Raw genomic sequence first — 20,886 nt, 5'->3', positions numbered from 1 at the left:
CACCCCCTGCTACATCAATCCACTGCTGTTTTCCTTACACCTTGGTCTCCTGGGAGTTTGGTTCATGAACTGGTGCCCACATGGGATCCCAGTGGATGCAAGGTAAGGATTTAACCATTAGGCTATGGTACCGGGCCCAAATTTGAGCAATTACTGCTGTCACTGAAACAGGAAGGTATAACTAGTCTTTCTTGATGAGCCCTCTCTTGTCCCAGACCACCCCCCCCCCAGGGGAACAGTTTCATCCAGATGTTCTTCTCTGGAGCCTCCTTTTCCCATACTGTGAGCCCAGCCTCAAGCAGGGACATATCCTGCCCACCTCAGTGAAAGAAAAGAGACAAAGCATCCTTCAAGAGTCCACTGGCAACTTGTACAGAAACAAGGCCTGCAGAAGAGCCACAGGAAGAAGCCTGTTCTGATGTCCCTCTGTGCCAGCCCTGGACCAAGCTACGGGTGGACCAGTCAGAAAGATTAATCGCCCAAAGTTCTAGGACCCACAACCAAAGGTGTGGCCCCCACATTAACTAAGCAACTCACTACATCTGTGAACAGAGACACCAACAAAGCACCCACCTTCTAACTGAGTGTAACCTCGCCCAGGAAAGGTGATGACTCTTAGTGACTTCTAGCAATGCTGTATTCCTCATCAAGCCCTTAGAAGATGACAAGTAAAGGGGTTGGGCCATAGCAGCAGTAAAAGAAAGCACAGGTGCAGTTTAGAGGATAGGCAGCACAAATTTAAAATCTTGATAAAACTAGTATGTTTAGGAGTCAAGTCTACCAGCAACGGCTTCTCAATTTTAATTCATGAGCAGTTGGGAAACAGCAAAATTCTTAATCCATTCAAAAAGTTCCAAAGAATTGGGCCCGGCGCGGTGGCGCAGTGGTTGGGGTCCTCGCCTTGCACGCCCGGGATCCCATGTGGGCGCCGGTTCTAATCCCAGCAGCCCCGCTTCCCTTCCAGCTCCCTGCCTGTGGCCCGGGAAAGCAGTCGAGGACGGCCCAGGGCTTTGGGACCCTGCACCCGCGTGGGAGACCCGGAAGAGGCTCCTGGCTTCGGATCAGCATAGCATCGGCCGTTGCGCTCACTTGGGGAGTGAATCATCGGACGGAAGATCTTCCTCTTTGTCTCTCCTCTCTGTATATATCCGCCTTTCCGATAAAAAAAATAAAATCTTTGAAAAAAAAAAAAAAGTTCCAAAGAATTACAAGCTTTATGTGGGGGGGGGGGGGTGCTGCATTGAGGTATAGCGGGTTCAGCTGTGGCCTACTATAACGGATATCCTGTACTGCAGAACAGGTTTGAGCCCTTACTGTTCAGCTTCTAATCCAGGTCCCTGCTAATGCACATGGAAAAGCAGTGTAAGACGGCCCAAGTACTTAGGCTCACGTCACTCATGTAGGAGTCCTAGATGGAGTTTCAGGAGCATCATTTAGATCTAGCCTTGCCCCAGCTGTTGTAGCCATTGCGGCGATGATCCAGCAGACAGAAGATTCCTCTTTCTCTCTCTTTACCTCTTTCCATATTGTTCTGCCTTTCAAAGAAACAGGTAGGTTTTTTTTTTTTTTTTAAGTATATGGATGTGGCAGGCTAGGCCTCTGCCTGTGGTATCAGCATACCTGGTTTGAATCCCTTTGCCTCCACTTCTGATTGTTTCATGCTGGAGGCCTTGGAGGACAGCAGAGGAGAGCCTTATCCTCTGGGCCACTGCACCCATGTGAGAGACCCAGAGGAGAATCCTGGCTCCTGGCTTTGGACCAGCCCAGCTCCTGCTATTGTGCCCATTTGGAGCATAAACCAGTGGATGGAAGATCTCTCTTTTTGTCTCTCCTTCTCTCTCTGTAATTCTTTCAAATCTTAAAAAAATAAAGTTTATTTTGGTACAAAAATTTCAAATTCCTGCAGTTTTTTGCATAATATGTATTTTCATAGTATGTAATTTTGGCATAAAAATTTCTGAAATTTGTACATGTTCTTTCATAATAGTAATTTCTAGGAGCCTGCATACATAAAGGACCCTGAACCTGCTACCTGGTCAAGATAAAAGCAAAATGTGCTATACTTGATATTTGCTAATATCTGTGCTTTGGGGCCTGGCACGGTAGCCTAGCAGCTAAAGTCCTTGCCTTGCACACACTAGGATCCCATATGGGCATGGCTTCTAATCCTGGCAGTCCCACTTCCCACTCAGCGCCCTGCTTGTGTCCTGGGAAAGCAGTTGAGGACAGCTCAAAGTCTCGGGACCCTGCACCTGTATAGGAGACCTGGAATGAAGAAACAATCGCTTGAGAAAGGTCTCTGAGTGAGCATCAGTAGCAGAAGCCAGAGCTATAACTATGATTTCTGGACACCGGGTGCTTTCTTTATTGTATCCTTTGTTCTCTACAAATCAATGAGGCACTCCAGAACCCAAACAGGAGCCAAATGCTAACCTAGTGGCTAAAGTCCTTGCCTTGCATGTGCCAGGGTCCCAGATGGGTGTGGGTTCATGTCTGGCTGCTCCGGCTCCCAGCTTGTGGCCTGGGAAAGCAGTCTAGGATGGCCCAAAACCTTGGGACCCTGCACCCATGTGGGAGACACAGAAGAAGCTCCTGGCTCCTGGCCTCAGATCAGTTCAGTTCTGGCTATTGTGGCCACTTGGGTAGTGAACCAGCACACGGTCGATCTTTCTGTCTCTCCTTCTTTCTGTAAATCTGACTTTTCAATACAAATAAACTAAATCTAAAAAAAAAAAAAAATCCAAACAGTCTGATTTCCAAGGCCCCAGCAAGATCATGAAAGTCACAGCAAGAAGGGCCATAAGGGTTATCTAGGATATCAGAGACCACCAGAACGTCAACTCCAGATCATAGGAGGAGAATCTCTTGCTTCTGTGGAGTAGAAGCTTCTCTACAAAATGTCCCATGGGACTTTCCCTATTGAAAACAACAGAGACCACTATCAACATTCAACATGAACCTAAAAATAGATTCATTCCAGAAGGGCGAATCCTGCAATCCAGGCAAATGGGCAACCTGACGTCAACTGTGAGGAAACCAGCTTTGTTTGGTTATATAACTTAGACCACTGGTCTCAGGTTTTAAGATGAAACTTTTCACTTAAACCAGACCTTTATACACCCATTCAATTGTGGGCAAATGACATAACTGTGGAGATGTGGAGATCACTTACAGAAATTGGCAGCAATCTAACTTGTCATTTCTAATCAGCCCAGGGCTACACAACAGATACGCCCATGGGCATTAAATGAACTAGGTTGTTTTCCTCCCAAGCAGGTTGGCCTTTTCAGATGTAAAGAGAAAGGGAATGGCACAGGGTACTCCCTTGTTCCCAAGTTCATCCCCTCTGCCTGAGGACTCCTGGGTTACCGAGACTACCTCCTCCCTTCTATCTCTGCTTTTTAGTTTTCGCTCTAATCAATGCCACAGCTGGTAGCTAGACAGTGCTCATCCGAATCTTCTCACGATGCCAACTTTCTCCCAACTTTCCACTGCGACAATGAGAGCATTGCACTCCCTGAAGTAGGGGCCTGCCCCAAAACCTATGGAAGCCCGTCCCTCCACTTCACTTGTCAGCAACTCCATGGACCACACTTCTCATCTGTCTTGTCCCACAGTGGCCCTTCTCTTCCTCCAGAGACAATAGGGATGATTGGTCTAAATCTTGGCTCCATCACTTAACTCTGTGTGAACCTGATCAAGAAGCAGCTTTCTCATCTGTTCAAAAAACTGGCAAAAAACTGGCAACAGACCCAGCACAATGGCTCAGTGGCTAAATCCTCACCTTGATCCAAGATCCCATATGGGTGCCGGTTCGTGTCCTGGCTGCTCCACTTCCCAACCATCACCCTGCTTATGACCTGGAAAAGCAGTAGAGGATTGCTCAAAGCCCTGTGACCCTGCACCCACATAAGAGGCCTAGAAAAAGCTCCTGGTTCCTGGCTTCGGATCAGCTCAGCTCCTGCCGTTGCAGCCACTTGGGGAGCAAATCAGAAGACAGAAGATCTTTCTCTCTGTATCTCCTTCTCTTTCTGTAAATCTACCTTTCAAATAAATAAATAAATAAATAAATCTTAAAAAAAAAAACACTGACAACTATTATCATACTCAATGGGACTTATGTGAGACTGACGAAGCTAACTCTTAGTCACTTTGCATAAAACTTGCAAATAACATATGTTCGATGTCTTTCCTTCTTCTTTTGACTTTATTCTAAGTTACTGTGAAATGTATAAGATGCCATCTCTTCTTGAACATATGAGCCCCAATCCCTGCTGTCTCCCAGTGCTGCTCAGAAAGGTCCTGGCACAGAGCAGATTCTCAGCATCATAGGCCTTTTTCAATTGGAAGGCAATTTGATTAGTAAGCCAACCAGATTAAAAGTAGCACTCGTGTGGAATACATGAAATATGAGACTTGAATCTGCTCCCAAAATTCATTCTCTACACAAATCTAATAAATGTGCCTGTGGTAATAACAAATGACCTCTGTAAACATATGAAAATGCCTCAAAAGCTTGTGAACAATGGAATTAATAGACAAGTTTATTTTGATGCCCCAAATGTCTGAAATCCATGTATACAAAGAGCCTTCAAAAGAAGAAATCATGGAAAATGCATACTATATAATATAAGAACACTAAAACAGACTTAGCTTTTAATTCATTTCCCATGGACTTCCTGGAGTTCTAAGTAGGTAAAAAGTAGTCATCAAGACTACTTCCAAGTTGCAATAGACATAGTAGTGGCTTTAAAGTTTGGTTTTTTTTTTTTAATCACAAAGTGAAACCCTTTGTTAAATGTCTTTGCACTTGGGATGCTAATGTGTGAAGCTGCTGGGAATGGTGCAGTTCTGTGGGATGCAGCCGAGCAAACATGTAAACGTCCTCCTTCCACAGCACATGCACATACATGCACAAGCCCATGTCTGTTCACACTGGGCAGCACTGAAGACAGTTCCACAACACCAAGAGCTCAGAAGGAAAAGCTAAACACCCACTGGAGAACCATACATACCACATACAATGTCAAACACCTATGCCCTTGGCAGGTATTTACAACCTGTACCACAAGGGCACTACAAAAAGGGGCAGGCAGTGCCACTGCAAGATGGCAAATGCCCTCAGCTGCTGCTATATGTGCCAATTTTAAAACCTCCTTGTTAAAGGCCTGTAGATACTGCAGAAGTGGAGACACCAGCAGGTTGAAGAAGATTTAGTGAAAAGGGAAGGTTAGGCTATGTTTCCAGGTGAAATACCTTGCCAAAGTCTAACAGTTTCATACATATGAATGGGTGAACAGATAAAAACTTTGACAGAACTGTAGGGAGAAGACACAGCAAAATGTGAGCAGTGGTTATCGGAAATGGTCTTTCTTTTTCTTTTTTTTTTTTTTTTTTTTACTTTTTCAGAAATTACCAATTTTCTGCTGCAGCCAACATATATTCTTTGTGATTTGAAATTCAATATTGTTTGTAGGGATATAGTCACCAGGTAGAGGCCAGCACAGTTCACATTGTGATGGCACAATCATGCCCCCATGAGGCCAGGTCACATTCCTACTCTGCTTACCATGGGATCTTGGCAGGTAATGTGCCTTGTGATGCTCTGTGGCATGGCACATAGCAGTTGCTCAGAAAACTGCTGAATGGGCAAATATAAGGCCTTCATTTCTGTTCCAGTTACTTCTGCGTAACATTCTGTGCCAAACCTCCCTTTCTCCTCTCCTCCAGGACCTTTCAGGAAGCAGAAACACGTCCAGAAAAAGGTTGACAGTCTCCTGTTCTTGTCCAGCTCACAGGGCATGAATTTCATTTTTAAATCCCAACCTCATTGAGTCCAAAAACAGAACTGTCATCCATTGACCCTTTTCCATGTGTGTGGGAGCAAATAGATTTCAGAAAGGAGACTTGGAACTGAGACATGATCCAGGGATTCTACTTCTGATTATGCAGCCAAGATAACTGAAAACAGGACCTCAATGTGGTTATTTGCATATCCTTGTCTTTCACAGCAGCTACAATGTGGAAGGAAATCAAGCATCCATCACAGATAGAGGAATGAGCAACATGTGTTATCCATGCACAGGGCAACAGCATTCAACCTTAAGGAGCTTCGAGGCATATGATACAGCATGAACGAACCTGCAAGACATTATACTAAGTGATATCAGCCAATCACTAACAGATAAATATTATGAGATAACATTTATATGAGGAGACTGTCAAAATTCTAGAGACCAAAAGTCAAATAGCTGCTGCCAGGGGCTGGGGTAGAAGGGAGAACAGGGAATTGCTACTTGACAGGTGAACGTTCACTCTTTTAAAAGATGAAAAGCAATGGAGACGGATGGCTGAATGACATTTTGAATGTGCTTGCTATCACTCAACAGGACACTCAGAAAATTGTGAAGATGGTAAAATTTACATGTATTCAACCATATCAAAAGATTCTGAAAAAAAACAAGGAAGCTAATGATAATATTTATTTTAGTTCATTAGGGAGATGTGACATGACTGTTTTAAGTGAAGGCACTTTTCAAAGATCTATTTATTTGTATGGGAAAGGCAGATTTGTAGAAAGAAGGAAAGAGAAAGAAACTGATTTCATCTTCTGGTTCTCTCTCCAGATGGTCACAATGGCTGGAGCTTAGCCAATCTGAAGTTGGGAGCCAGGAGCTTTCTCCTGATCTCCCACATAATTGTAAGGTCCCAAGGACTTGAGCCATCCTCCACTGCTTTCCCAGGCCATAAGCAGAGAACTAGATCATAAGTAGGGCAACAGAGACATAAACTGGTACCCATCTGGGATGCCAACACCATAGTTGGCTTCAGAGAGTGCATCTTGCTAAAGTCAAGATTTCCTTCCATATAGAGAAGTCACAAGAGGCAGCCACATCCAGATTAAGAGTCAACACTTGACCCTATCGCCCATAGGACGCATGAGCACTTGTGAATGCTAAAACCTGGGGTCTCATCACCCAGAATGAATTCTGCTCTGCCCCTAGACCTGAGTGAAGGCCTCTCCCCACAAAGCCTCACTTGACTACTTGTCCATGAAAACCTGTGACTGTCTTCTGACTGAATGGAGCATTCCTGGCCAGTCTTCACCTGGAATTTTCTACGAGGTATACTCCACTGACACACCCACTAAAGAAAGTTAATTCTTCTAACTCCTTTGACCAAAAACCCTCCCAACACCCTGCAGGGATGTACACACCACAGGACTTCAGACATGCTGGCTGGCTGATGGCAAGAAAAGGCCTTATTGAATAGCCCTCTGCAGCTGAGAATGGTCTTCCAGAAAAACAGAGGTGGAGCTGGCCGATATGTGAGGAACTGAGATAACACCAAGCCCCCATGGGCCTCATTTCCCTGAAATTTGTTAAAACTTACCGAGGCTATCTTTATTTGAGATCTTATATCCATAAGCACGCTAACTGCCCAGTGCCTGCCTCATGTACCAGCCATGGACTAAACATCTACCCTCATGTGGCTCCCACAAATCCAACCCACCCCTCCCCCTAAATCCTTCAGCCTGATTGTGGTCAAACAGGAAAAGACCCATGCTTCATCCCATGGCCTTCTCAGCTCTGAGATTTAATCTGCAGCCACCTCTTTTAAAAAATAATCTACCAATGGCCTAATTTTTTTTTAACTTTGTTTTGCCTCCATGTTTACTGTTCTTCAGAATTAAACGATCAAAATAAACATCAGAGTTCCTGAAGTGGCCAGTTTCCTCCATCACTGTGGACACTCCCCCTCCTCTCTCTCCTGCTCACACAGATGAGTCAAACACATTTAAAAGCTCTGTCCAGTTGCTTTTTAAGGATTTTTCCATGCTACACTTCCCCCAGGAGAGTGGGGGCGGCTGGCCAGGGAGCTTGCAGGAGGAGTTCGCCCTCTGCTTCCTTCTCAGCCGGGCCTTCCAAGACTTGGCTTCCCAGGCCTGCCAGGAAATGCCAAAAGGCGGGGGAGGGTACAATTGTGTGCTGAGCTTCAAATTTGTAAGGAGGGGGAAAAAATCATGAGTGCAATGATTCAAGCCAGGGTTTGTGGGATGCTGTGGAAGGGGACAGTTTCACAGTGGGGATCACAAATACAAATAGACAGAATCTAAAAATGTCTGGGAATTTTATTTCCTGTGGCCACAAACATAATATTGAAAAGCAAACAGAAGGCTACCTCTCAGGGGCTTTCCTATCCCAAATCAGCAGTGGATGAATGGGAAGCAGGAAGAGCCAATTCCTGAAGCCCTGACCTTGACCAAGCTAGAATGTAGCAGTGTCTCAGCCCAGAGTAGGGGGCGCCCAACATTTTCCATGCCTTCACTAACAGCCAGCATCTGATCTCACAGACCCAGGGGTTTCTCTCCCTGTTTTCTAATCCCTGCGCCCTGCTTTTTTCCTCTTCCTCCTTATTGTGGTTCAGTCACGATAATTTCCTTTGAAGAAACAGGACACAGCAGAATTGAAATTCTAACATTGAGAAAATAAGGGAAACGGGACTTGGAGATCAGGGCTGGGCTTCACTCACTTCCACTGGCATCAACCCTCTTCCAATCGCCACCCATGCATCAAGGTCTAGGTTAGTTATTACTTCTGCCAGGAAGTTTTAAATGCTAAAATTTCAGTTTTTCTTCCCCATGAAAATATGGAATGCTGGGACTGGCACTGGGGTGCAGCATGCTGGACGATGATGTGTGATGCTGGCATTCTATGTCATACAAGTGCTGGTTTGGATCACAGCTGATCTACTAGTGATCCAGCTGCCTGTGAGGGTACCTGTGAAGGCAGCGGACAATGGTCCGAGTGCTTTGGCCTCTGCCACCCATGTGAGATACCCAGGAGGAGTCCTGGGTTCATGGCTGTGGCCCGATTCATCCATGGCCACTGCAGTCATTGGGGAAGTAGATCAGCAGATGGAGATGTCTGCCCTACACCCTTCTCCTTTTTCTTCTAGGTTGTTCTGCCTTCCTTGTAAGTAAATAAATCTTTAAAATAAAAAGCACTTTTTTTTTTTACTGACTAGCTATGATGGGCATATTATCTTCATAAAAAATTATGGCTATAGTTTTATAGTTGCAGAGGGAAGGACCTGTGAAGATTGAGACTACTCCATCTTGTCTAAAATTGGAAGTCCCTCACCCACAGCCCAAATCTTATATTTTGTGATTTTCCTAGTTAGTTCAGGCAATAATAATATCCCAAAGAGCAAACTCCCTACTGGGAGCTCAAGTCAAACACAGTGGTTAAATTTGATTGAAATTTAAATTATTGCTTCAGCCTGTTGTTCTTAGTGGAGAGCTAGGGTCAGTTCACTTGACTTTTTGTCCTTCTAGACTGCATGGAGAAAGATCACAGGAATGAGTTGAGAAAAGTTCAAAGGACTCTTTACCTGTAATTTGGTCACTTTGTGGGCTGCAGTGAGCAGATATAACTACACCATCACAACTGATGTGATAGGTTTGCACAACGGTTCCCATGGTCCCCATATCAGATATGGTTTCCTCACAACACATACTTCTGTGTCCTGCCAGGCAACCTACAGGTGGTATGCAGCCAAAAGCTAGGTGTAGCAGTTATTCAAGAATGTTTCTGAAATCACTATTTATTCCCATGCATGGAAAAAATAAAGGCTTACCTGAAAATAATTAAACCCGTCTTAACATTCTTGCCACTCTGGGTGTCATAATTAATTAAAGGAGGATGAAAAGAGTCTTAATAGGATTGCAGTCAGCTCTCTGCATTCCTAACCATGCTGTGGTATTTTAGGCAAAGCAAATACAGGGTACCTCAGAGGAACCATCTGATCAGGGAAGTAAAATTCAAGCAAGACTGAATGATGGCAGCCTATATTTTATCCAAATCCTCGCTCCACTCCCAAGCTTGACTTGAGCACCTGAAAAGTACTCCTGCACTGAGCCCTCCTGTCCTGGAATACCCCTACTCAGACCCTCACTGCTCAGTGTTCCTTTCTGTTCTCTGTTAGCCTGTGCAAGTTGGTATAACCTCATTATTACTCCGTAAGTCCTCTCATTCAACAACCATCTTCCTTTTAGCAGATAATGTTACCCCTCACACCCATCCCTTTTATACTACAGGTGTGTCCAGGAAAGGGCACACTTTTTAAAAAGTCGAGTTGGGAGATTTATAACTCTTCAAAGGGTTCTTTTTATGAGCAAGTTAAGGTCCTTCAGTGAGATTAACATATTTGTCTTAGAAAGCTTAGATGAAAATACATCTATTGTGTAAAGTAAGGTGTTCCATCAAATAGTGGCACCATGGACGAGGTGGTACAAGACCTGTACCCAATATTGGCCTTAGAAAAGTGCTCATAAACCTGTCAGCTGCAGAGGTAACTCCTTCTTACTCCATCTTCACCTTCCAGGAACCCAGATCCCCAGAACCATAGGAGCTCTGTCATAAACAAACCTAGGGAACCATGCAACAGCATTTTGTGCTGCTGTCGAAGGAGGAAGCCAAATCCCGGCATTCTGTAATGCATGGGGGAGGTCACTACCATGCCTTCACCCACTCGCCAAGCTGAACACTTCAACTGTGACTGCCCCAGACTGACTCTGCAGGGGCTCCCCAGGGTCCTTAAAGCTAGACGGACACTTCTCCAGTGCCAGACCTCTGGGCAACATGTCCAAAGAAAGAATGTCAGCATGGCTCCCTGTCTCAGAAGCTACCCCCAGACAGTGAGAGAGATGTTTTCTGCTGGGGGTCAGGGAAGATGGAGGGTCCCTTTCCAAGAGGACCCTGTTCTGAGTCAACACAACAGAGCAGAAAAGTGACATCAGAGCAAGAGCTAGCAGATTGGGGATCCCTGAGAGCACATGAGATGCCAGGTCTGACCCTGCTTATATGGAGTGACTGGAGGCCCAAGGCTTTGGGACGTCTCTCAAACCCAGTTTTCCCACTGGTGAGTAGAAGACGAGTTCCAAACAATCTTACGGATCTTTGATTGTGATCGTGGGCTTCCACTAAGTGCAAGGTTTTATGTAGCATGGAATATACAAGTCAGAAACAATCCTGCCTCATTTATCTCTCTGCCAATGACCACAGATACCCACATGCTGCTACTCGTAAATACAAAGTATCACAAGACACACCCAAAACAGCTTAGGTGACAAGTCCTGTGCTTGTGCAGAAAGAGGATAGGTCTTACTGAACAAGAGTCTTTGCGCAAAGGTTTACAGACCCAAAAAAGGGTAAGCAGGATAATTTTTAGACTTCTCAGAGGATGACATTTCTGATTCCCCTGCAAGGGCAGAGGGCTAGGAAAGCGTGTCTGAGGTCAGTGGTCCTCTGTGTGGAATAGGTGCGGTATGTTTGTGGTGCTGAGTCTTGAGATAAAATAGGTTGGGAAAGAGTAGATTAAACAAAGATAACCTTTTTTTTCCACTGCAGTTCTTCTCAGGGACACCAATAAACACATGTGTGTTGAAACTCAGTAACAGAGGTCAAGACTGCAGTGTCCCAAACTGAGGGCTACAGAATGTTTTATTCTTCCAGCTTCTCAAGGGATTTGGGCTCTGAGAAATACCCTGTGGGCATGCACACCCCCCATCCAAGAATCTATAAACTTTCTGGGGGTTGCTTACCACGGAGCTCCAGCTCCCAGCATAGCACCACCACACGACACAGATAGAAGTCAATGAGAGATGAGAACATACACACGTGCTGAATGACCAAAGAAATAACTGCTGAGAGTCGAGTGGAATTCAGCAATATGGTGGCAAGTCTGCCCAAGAGCCACTACTCGCCTTTCATGATGCCCCTGCTCCAGCCAGGCTCCAGAAGTGGACAAGCAGGGGGGCAAAGGTGATGGTCATTTCTGCTTTTTCAAGATGTCAAACCCTACAAATTTGGAATGCAAACTAAAACACCCTTCCCCTGACCAACCACCACCACCACCACACACACACACACACACACACGGGTAGCAAGATAAGAGCTTCATGAGGAATAGTGGTTGGCATTTCCTCACTTTCCTAACACATACATCACTTATTAGAGCTCAAACTTTTCGGAGGATCTTTGTCTCTTTACTGCCACCTTCTGGTTCCCAGGTAGCAACAAAGGAGTACATGGGCGCGTGGGGGGGTGGGGGGGGGGAGAATTCCCACCTCATGTTTCTTTCACTATGGAATTCAAAGCATTTGCTTAGATCCTTTACCTCTTCTGACATTACACAAGTGAGACACAATTAGGGTGGCCTTTACTCTTTATTAATCTGACCTGAAATTAACTTCTAAGGTAAACTATTTGAGAAGGACTAAAAACTCAGGAGAAGCACAAGGATTAGCCACATGTCTGTTGGTTTTTCCAAAGGGCAGTCCCTGGGTTGAGCAACTTGGCTTGGTCCAGCTCTATTTGCCAAGTTCCACTGCTCTTTCTGCCCTTCCCAAGCACAACTCTGAATGGAAAAATCCCATGTCCTTAAGAAAGGATGCTCATCAAATCCACCCTGGTCTTTCTAAGCACCACCTCCACTCCACTCCACTTGACCAAGTTTTGAGGGAAGAATGTAGGAGTGCTGAAGCTGCTACCCCATCAGACACTCAAGAGATCCCATTGTCCTACAGCGCTGCCCCAGGCTTGGGACCACCCAGTTCTTTCTAAAACTACCTTGGTCTGAAAGCAGCAGTAGAGTTGGGTTAGGTATGGGTGTTTCCGTGCCAGAGCCAAGATCCTCTTCTCGGTCATAGTGCAGTCCACATCATCATCCTGGAGGATAACGTCCTTCTTTAAGACCTTCACAGCGTACACTTCATCTTTGCCCTTGAGCTCGGCCAACATGACCTGCAACCAGAACAGCCTCCTTCAAATTGAAGCAGTAATACCGACAGATCTGAACACTTTTTAAAAAATGAATTTCTTTCATTTGACATATGGCAACAGATTAAAATCTCTAGGAAACTTTTCATTCCAATATATTTACTTTTATCTTTGGGTCAACTCAAAGAAATGAACAGCTCAGTGCACATATGTTAAATGATCACCTATTACAATTATAAGGTAAGATTTAACAAGACTATTATTTTATAAGCGTTTTTAAGTCATGGTTGCTAATAATAAAAAGTAAATAAAGCACAAGTTAGCTATTTATTTCATGCTATATACTTATTAAATATTACATAAATATTTCCACACGTAAAATTTTTTAACTTCTTTAGAAATTCTTAGAATTACATTGGAGGATTATAGTTAACCTTTTGACATTTCCTGACTTTTCAAAAGCGTGTTTAATACAATGTGCCACCAGGAATGTGGTAGTATGCTAGGTTTGTTGTCATATGCCTACGTTGGGTCCTTTCACTTAAAAACACTTTTACAAGTCTGGTGCCATGGTGGCTTGAGCATCTGCTTGCAATGTCAACATCCCATCCCCACGCCAATGTGAGTTCCAGCTGCTTAATTTCTGATCCAATTTTCTGATAATGTGCCTGGGAAAGCAGTGGAAGAGGGCCCAAGTCTTTGGACTCCTGCATACATATTAGAAATCCAGAAGAAGCTTCTGACTGACTCCTAGCTTTAGCCTGGCCCAAGCTCATCTGGAAAATGAGTCAGCAGATAGAAGATTTTCTTTTTTATATAAAAGGTGTATTTATTTTTATTGGACAAGCAGATAAGATTTACAGAGAGGAGAAACAGAATGATCTTCTATCCACTGGCTCACTCCCAAAATGGCCACGATGGCTGGAGCTGAGCCAATCTGAAGCTAGGATCTTTCCCAGGGTCTCCCATGTAGGTACAGGGTATCAAGGTTTGGACCATCCTCTACTGATTTTCCAGGATATAAGTAGCTGGCACATCAACAGGTACCCACATGGGATCCTGGCATTTGCAGTGTAAGGATCTAGTTATTGAACCATATTAGGCACAGAAGATCTGCTTTCTTTTTCTCTCTCCATGTCTCTTCTGTTTGTAAATCTGCCTTTCAAGTAAAAATAAATAAATCTTAAAAAAAAATTGGGCTCATTTACAAGGTATAAAATGTTATTTCAACACTGTTATAACTTGCCATAAAGCTTTAAAATGTTAGCTTTTTAACTCTTTTTTGGGGTGAATTACTTGTCTTCGTTGCCTAGTGATTGGCTGTAATATTATTCCACATATGCTACACATGCATACTGACCTTCCACTCTTTGCCTAAGTCTGCTTTCCAGTTCTCTGCATTAGTTTTCTATTGAGCAGAATCATTGATTTCGATGAGGTTAAATTTGCTTGCCTTATGGTCTCTTCCATAGCTTTATAGCTGCAACCAGACTCCTACTCTAGTGAGCCAATTCACACTGCCATTTGCTTCAAGTTTCCCTAATCTTTTGATATTTTATAATCACTAACCTAAAAGGCAGGAGCCTTTCTCTGCTTAAAAAACGAAAGCTAACTTCAGTATTCCAACGTCAGTTGTCAGAGCTACAGCAATCAAAGACATAATAAGGGGATTCTGGCATTATTCTTGAAGGCTTCTCACCACCCACAGGTAATATAGATGCTTTAAAACTGACTCAAATGTTGGCTGCAGCTTTCTCTAAGGAACAATCTAATTTGGTTCTATGGCTATCCTGTCTATCCTTTATGGAAATATGGCAACTCTGGAGTCAGCTCACTTCCCTGGAATCTTGCTCAAAATTCAACTGAGTTCTGCTCACATCACAAAGTCACGCAATGCCAGAGAACTGGGGTCTGCTTCTTATTTAGTCAGCCTTGAAAAAATGTGATTGCATAAGCTTTTTCCTTAAGGGAACTCCTGGAGCTTCAAGGCAAGGTGAGGTCAAGGTGAGGTGCCTGGGAACCTGGTCCTGTAATGTAGGAGTCTTTGTAGAGCCCTTCCCGTCAGAGAGAGGTGGAGTGGGCCTGAGTTTCAACCAGATGACTGACCTACTCGTGTGGCTTCTTCTAGAGTCCAGAGCATGCAAGGGCAGGGAGCTTCCAGGAACTCTCTGGTCCCTAGAGAAAAGCTTCTCCACTCCCAAATGCCCAGAAGGGCAAGTCCCGGGGCCTCCCAGGCACAACTTTGAGAAGATCCACAATTCAGGGCTCATGTCTGAAATGCTAACCAGCCTCCAGGATTCTCTGCCTCTCTATTTTCTTTCTCCCATTCAAATACTAAGCAGACCTGATCCTGCTTAGCTTCCAGATATCAGAGGACATAGTGTATACTCAGGGTGGTATTGCCATAGACCCCTCCCTGCCCCACCAATCTTCTTTTTGAAGTGAGCTGGGCTTGGTTTTTCACTTTGCCAGTTATCACATAGTGGCTGATCAGTCTGGGGGCTTCCCTAACACAAAGGAGGGTAAACCCCAGCCCACTGTGCTGGTCTTGGGGGGGGGGGGAGGAAGTGGGTGTAGAAAAAGGAGGGCACAGGACTGAGACCCAGAACATACGACGGCATTTCTCATTCTCTTGCCACTTATAGAGGACAAACTCAACATTCAGTAGGTGCTAGAAAAACCAGACAATAACATTTAATTTTCATCAGAAATTCCTTGAGATTTACTCTGAGCCTTAAGTTTGTTGAGGGCAGAGATTTGAGACTTCATTTTCAAAATCTTCATAATGAATTAACAAAAGAATTCTAGATAGACCTCTGAAGGAGGCAAGAAATGTGTTGATAACATCTCTGATCATGGGATGGAGAGTACTTACACGACACTTTAATAAGTGTTTTCTCATCATCACACTTGAGGCCTGTCCCCATTTGCCAAAAGTGAATCTCAAAGAGGCTAAATGACTACCTTGAGGCTCCACAGCAGGGCTCCTATCTGTGTGGGCTTGATCCACTGCCATTCACCAAGAAAGAAAAATGTAACCAGACCAGGCTGAAACGTTCCCTCATTTAATCTCAGATCAGATGAGACCATGTCAAGGCCATGAGAAAAAGCGGAGGCTCTACCCTTGCATGCCACAGACCTTGCCAAAGCTGCCTTTGCCCAAAACCTTGATGAAGTTGAATTCATCCAGACCCAAGCGCTTGGCCTGGCCTTGCCGCACTTCACCATTCTCGGGACCTCCCAGCTGGCCATCGGTGGACGAGGCTGCCCGGTGCTCCTCCCCTCGGTTGTCAAATGACAAGGCCTTCCGGATGTTGTTTTCAAGTTCTTTTATTTCTAGGGCCAAGGGAAACAGGATTTTGCATTAGTGCACACCCATGAGCTGTTATCATTAGCACTTAGGGCTTGGCATATATCCCTGTGAGCTCTCAACCCCTTTCTGATTCTTTATATCCAATGAGGCATCCTCTCATGTATTGCTTCTTCTATTCAAATCATTTTCATTGGCATTGTGTGTATAGGGGAGACTTGGTATGCAAAGGAGGACACACATAGATCCTGCCCTTGCAAACTCCTGATCATACTGAGCCTGGCCATCTTGCAGCAAGCTGCCTTCAACTAGTAACTATTTCATCAGTGCAGGTATAGTAGGGGAATTTGGCCCTTTTTCTTTCAATCTGCAGAGTTGCAAAGGCATGGAGTCCCTTTCAAGTGTCATTTAAAGATGAGAACAACAACTGAGCAACTGAGCAGTAATCACTGATGATAGCTATTTTAGCAACCAAGACTAAGAAGGTTTCACCTTCTAAAGATCTTTATTTGGCTTTCTTGCTGGATTTATCAAAAACACCCATCCCACACAAGACTAGCTGATAAAATGAGCAGCGGGCTTATCATTAACAAAAGAATTGTTTCCCAGAGTGGCATGTTGCACATTTATCTCTGATGGCACAGGAATTCCTTGGGACAATTTCACAACTCTGAGACAGTCTTGTGCCTCTCCAGAATATGTGAACTGGGGAGTGATAATGCTGGGCAATCCTTCGACCTCTTTTATTTGAAGAAGCTTCATTGTTAGCTACTTATTCACCAAGACAGGCACGCCTCTCTGTAGCAATAAGCACCAGCAGCAGAATCTGATGTTAAAGATGCTCATGAGTAACTGAGAGTCCAGAAGGAGAACACCAGCTCTTAACTCTTGGAGATCTGAATGTAGCATGAGTGATCGTGTGCCACTTGATAGAAAACTCCACCTGTTTCGTTAGCAGAAGTGGGACCTATGAGCACTCACTCAAGATTTCTGGAGGTCTCTCCTAGACTTGGCAGTTGGCTCTTCTGAGAGGTGTTAGGGTGGTGGGTGAAGGAAGGCTGGGAAGAGCCTCTGAGTCCACAGATATGCCCCATGCTGACCTAGCAGCTGGCTTAACAAAGCATAACTTCAGTCTCACCAGAGAGCCAAAAGTCTCAGTTAGGAAATGGATTTTGTAAGGCAGACCTTCATTATTTAGGAATATCAAAGTTGGAAGAAGTGATGTGCTTTCCAATGGAAGAATGAGAAGCTATGTCTTAGTTCTTTTCTTATAACATGGCTTTATTGTTAGCTCCTCATTCGTCCCTTGTGTGGGTGCTCACATCACTTGGGAATATACTAGTTCCTGCATTTGACTGGGAGTAAACAAAGGCCTTGAGGGGTACTATCTCTTGCCCAGGTCACACAGCACAGTGGGCAGAAGTCAGGCCTCAACTCTCTAGCTACCTCATGATCACTCTGGGTCTCCTTAGCATAAAACTTCATATCCTGAAAGTCTCAGCTTTGAAACAGACACACCAAGATAGGCACAGGATGACATCTGCAAGTTTGGAGGTCCTGGCTCAGCAATAGATTTCTTACGAATTGGGAATATCTCTCTTGGAATGAAGTTGAGTTGTTGTAAAGACACACAGAGAACTAAGCAGAGCAATAGGATCAATTGAGATCAACTGCTGTGTGGCCTCAGGGTTGACATGTGACTCCTGAAGCTGTACTAATTTACTTCTGGGTTAGCAGGGCTGGTTTGGGCCCAGCACAATGGCTCTGTTGACTAATCCTCCTCCTCTGAGAGCCACGATCCCATATGGGTGCTGGTTTGTTTACTGGCTGTTCTACTTGCCATGCAGCTCCCTGCTTGTGGTCTGGGAAAGCAGTGGAGGATGGCCCAAAGCCTTGGGACCCTGCACTCACGTGGGAGACCTGGAAGAAGCTCCTGGCTCCTGATTGGCTCAGCTCCGGTCATTGCTGCCACTTGGGGAGTATACCAGTGGTTGGAAAATCTTTCTGTCTCTCCTTCTCACTGTAAATCTGCCTTTCCAATCAAAAGAAAAAAGGGTGGGGGGGCCCAAGCCATGGCCTCCAGGAGGGTTTAAGAGCAGATCCTCAGAGTGGGTCTCTAGATATGAAAGAGATCACACGTCTTCTGTTTTCTCTGCTTTAGCCCTGGATCTTAGGACAACAAATCTTTTTCAGTTCCTGGACCTTCCACACTCTCTCTGAAACGTCAGGTTTGTAAATAGATCAGCAACACAGAACTAGGATAAACATATAATTAGCATTCCAACCACAGGAGGGGCTACAGCAAATCTGCCAACGTGAGGCTGTGATGACCACTCCTCCTCAGCAGATGTGTGTGCTCCTTCCCAGGGAGGCTTGGTACTGCTTCCCAGAGGCAAGGTTTTAAATGTGTGTGTCACTCCTCAGCCTAGTGTTCTCAGATGCTTATAGCACAACATCAATGAGGATGCAAATTAGACCTGCAGAATGTATTTCCTATTGTAAGTACAATTCTTAGGCATATCCAGGAGACAGCCAGAGCTGAGCTGCAAAAGGGAATCTGGTCCAGAGCTGGTTCCTACTCACTCCTGTTTCTCAGTTTCTCCTGCAGCTTTATCTTCTATCCTGCCTTAACCATCCCCTCACTTAACCTGACCAGGTTTACAGTATGATGACTGGAGTCAAGGGCGGAGGTGATAAATGCAGGTGCGTGGCCCTGATGAGGCTACAGCCAGATGCTGGCATGGTGTATTAAGAGAAGAAGCCAAGTGTATCTTTCTCCTTCTCTTGCCTCTAAACCTGAAGCTAGTGCAAAAGTCCAGGGAACATAAAGAACCATATCAGCATCACACACCTGCTCTCTCTTATTCCAGCCTCAAGGGGATCAAAACGAGGCACAGCCAGTTAGAACCCAGTTTTTAAGGGAACCTTATAGAGGGCAAGAGAGACTACCTGAGCATAACAGGGAACGTGTGTATGAAGACCACCCCGCCCCACTGGTTATTACAGCTAGCAAGGTCATGCCTAGGCAGGAAGGTCTCAGGCAGTTCCAAGTTGAGGGCCGATCTGAGGGTCTTACCCTGGTCACAAGGGGAGGTAGGGGCCGACTTAGACCGATCTTCCTCAGACGGTGAGCTTCCAGAAGCAGGCTGTGGGGACTCAGCACCCGCGATGAGCTGCAGAGGAGCAAAAGAGAAGAGGGATTTGTTAGTTTCCTTGAGGTCACATGGATCAAGGCTTTCTTTCGCTCAAGAGCTAAAAGAGCCCTGTGCCCAGTAACTGCTGAATTGACCTTCTGAAAGCACAGCATTCCTTCAAGGTCTCATTTGCTGATTAAAGGGAAGAAACCCAGAAAACTTCAATTTGTTCACTTTCCATTCCATCCAAATCCAACTGACCTTTGTAAGCACAGTTCAGTTTGAGCTCTTGCATAAAACTACCTCCTGTTTCTCTGAACAACACATCTTATCTCATCCAAACCAACAGGACACTGTGTCCAATGTCTCTGACATTTATGCATTATCTCACTCAGCTTTATGTGGTTGATAATATCTGTCTGCATATATTGTGTGTGGGGCTCTGCACTTACGTGGACTATATGCTCTTTGACGATAAGACCTCTATCTAGTTCTTTTGTCACACCTAGTGATTTGTACACAGTCCTATGTATAATAGATGCTCAATAAGTTGCTATGTGTTGACAAATTTTAATGGAAAACACTGAGTGAAGTCTATTCAAAGGACAATTGGAGGGGAAGCAAAGTTGCAGCAAGTCTGACACTATTGCAAGAAGACCTTTCAGCTTGCATCAAAGCGTTCTTGTCACCCATCCTCTCATACTGACTTAAGCTACTACTAGCATTTTATAAGCTTTTGCATATCTGAACACGGCAGTAAAAATATCAAGTTTGGAGTCCCTTATCCTGTTGTCCTGATCCTTCCTGAATGTTCTTATGTGGGCTTCGATTGCTGGATTCCCTCAAACATTAGATGGGCAGGTCAGGTCTAAGCAGTGATGCTTAACTTTAGTATTTACTAGAAGCTTTACAGCCCCCACAAACATGGGGATAAGGGCAGGGCTGAGGGTTTTTTTTTCAATGCTTAATGGCCACAAAAGATTCATTTACATCGTGTGTGTGTGTGTGTGTGTGTGTGTGTGTGTGTGTGTGTGTGTGTGTGTTGGGGGGACCATGTTTCCAGCAAGGGTCTCTGGAACCCATAAAGGCATCCAGCATCATCTTCCTGGGGTGTTTGTTCAGTTTGCCTCTTCAGTGGGGCCCTCACGTTCCCCAGGGCTGATCCTCTGCTTGCAGTCCCCACGCCTTGTGTCAATAGCTTAAGTCTGATTTCCATCAGTGGGAGTGAACTGAGAAGAGCCACCCACACCATGACCTTTCAGAGTAAAACAAACCAAGGAGGACTGAAGCTTTTCTGCAACCATTATGCAGATTAATTTACTAGGAATGGAGAGGGGGAAAAAAGGAGATGTTTAAGAAGATGAAACTAACCCAAACCCTCCTTAATCTAGGGGATAAAGCTCTTCTGCAAAGCACCAGAAGAAAGACCTGGGTAGGGTCTAAAACGGAAAGATCTAAGGAAATACAGGTCTCTTCAGGGCAGGTATAGGGGGAACACTGAGGAGCAGAGACATCCAATTTGCTTTCCAGTAACAGGCTGGGGGCACTTGACACTGCTCAACAAGCCCACTTCCATTCCACCCTCAGCAGGATATCTTGTCTAGTCAACACAGTTCTGATGAGAGTCCCAGAATTTACCTTCTAAAGACCTTTTTAAAGT

General features: G+C 44.8%; 1 protein-coding gene across 1 annotated transcript in view; it reads right to left on the bottom strand.

The window, feature by feature from the left end:
• Positions 1 to 20,886, bottom strand: part of PRKCE (protein kinase C epsilon) — a 473,728-nt gene that overhangs the window by 137,125 nt on the left and 315,717 nt on the right. Inside the window, exons 8-10 of the mRNA XM_040993202.1 lie at positions 19,169 to 19,265; positions 15,922 to 16,118; positions 12,633 to 12,806 (exon numbers count right to left, since the gene is read on the bottom strand). Coding sequence (XP_040849136.1) covers positions 12,633 to 12,806; positions 15,922 to 16,118; positions 19,169 to 19,265 — 468 coding nt within the window. The remainder of the gene's footprint in view (positions 1 to 12,632; positions 12,807 to 15,921; positions 16,119 to 19,168; positions 19,266 to 20,886) is intronic.

This window comes from Ochotona curzoniae, unplaced genomic scaffold (assembly GCF_017591425.1).
Source record: "Ochotona curzoniae isolate NIBS_2020 unplaced genomic scaffold, NIBS_Ocur_1.0 contig_883, whole genome shotgun sequence".
Classification (NCBI taxonomy): domain Eukaryota; kingdom Metazoa; phylum Chordata; class Mammalia; order Lagomorpha; family Ochotonidae; genus Ochotona; species Ochotona curzoniae.
This window is presented reverse-complemented; position numbering and strand designations above follow the sequence as displayed.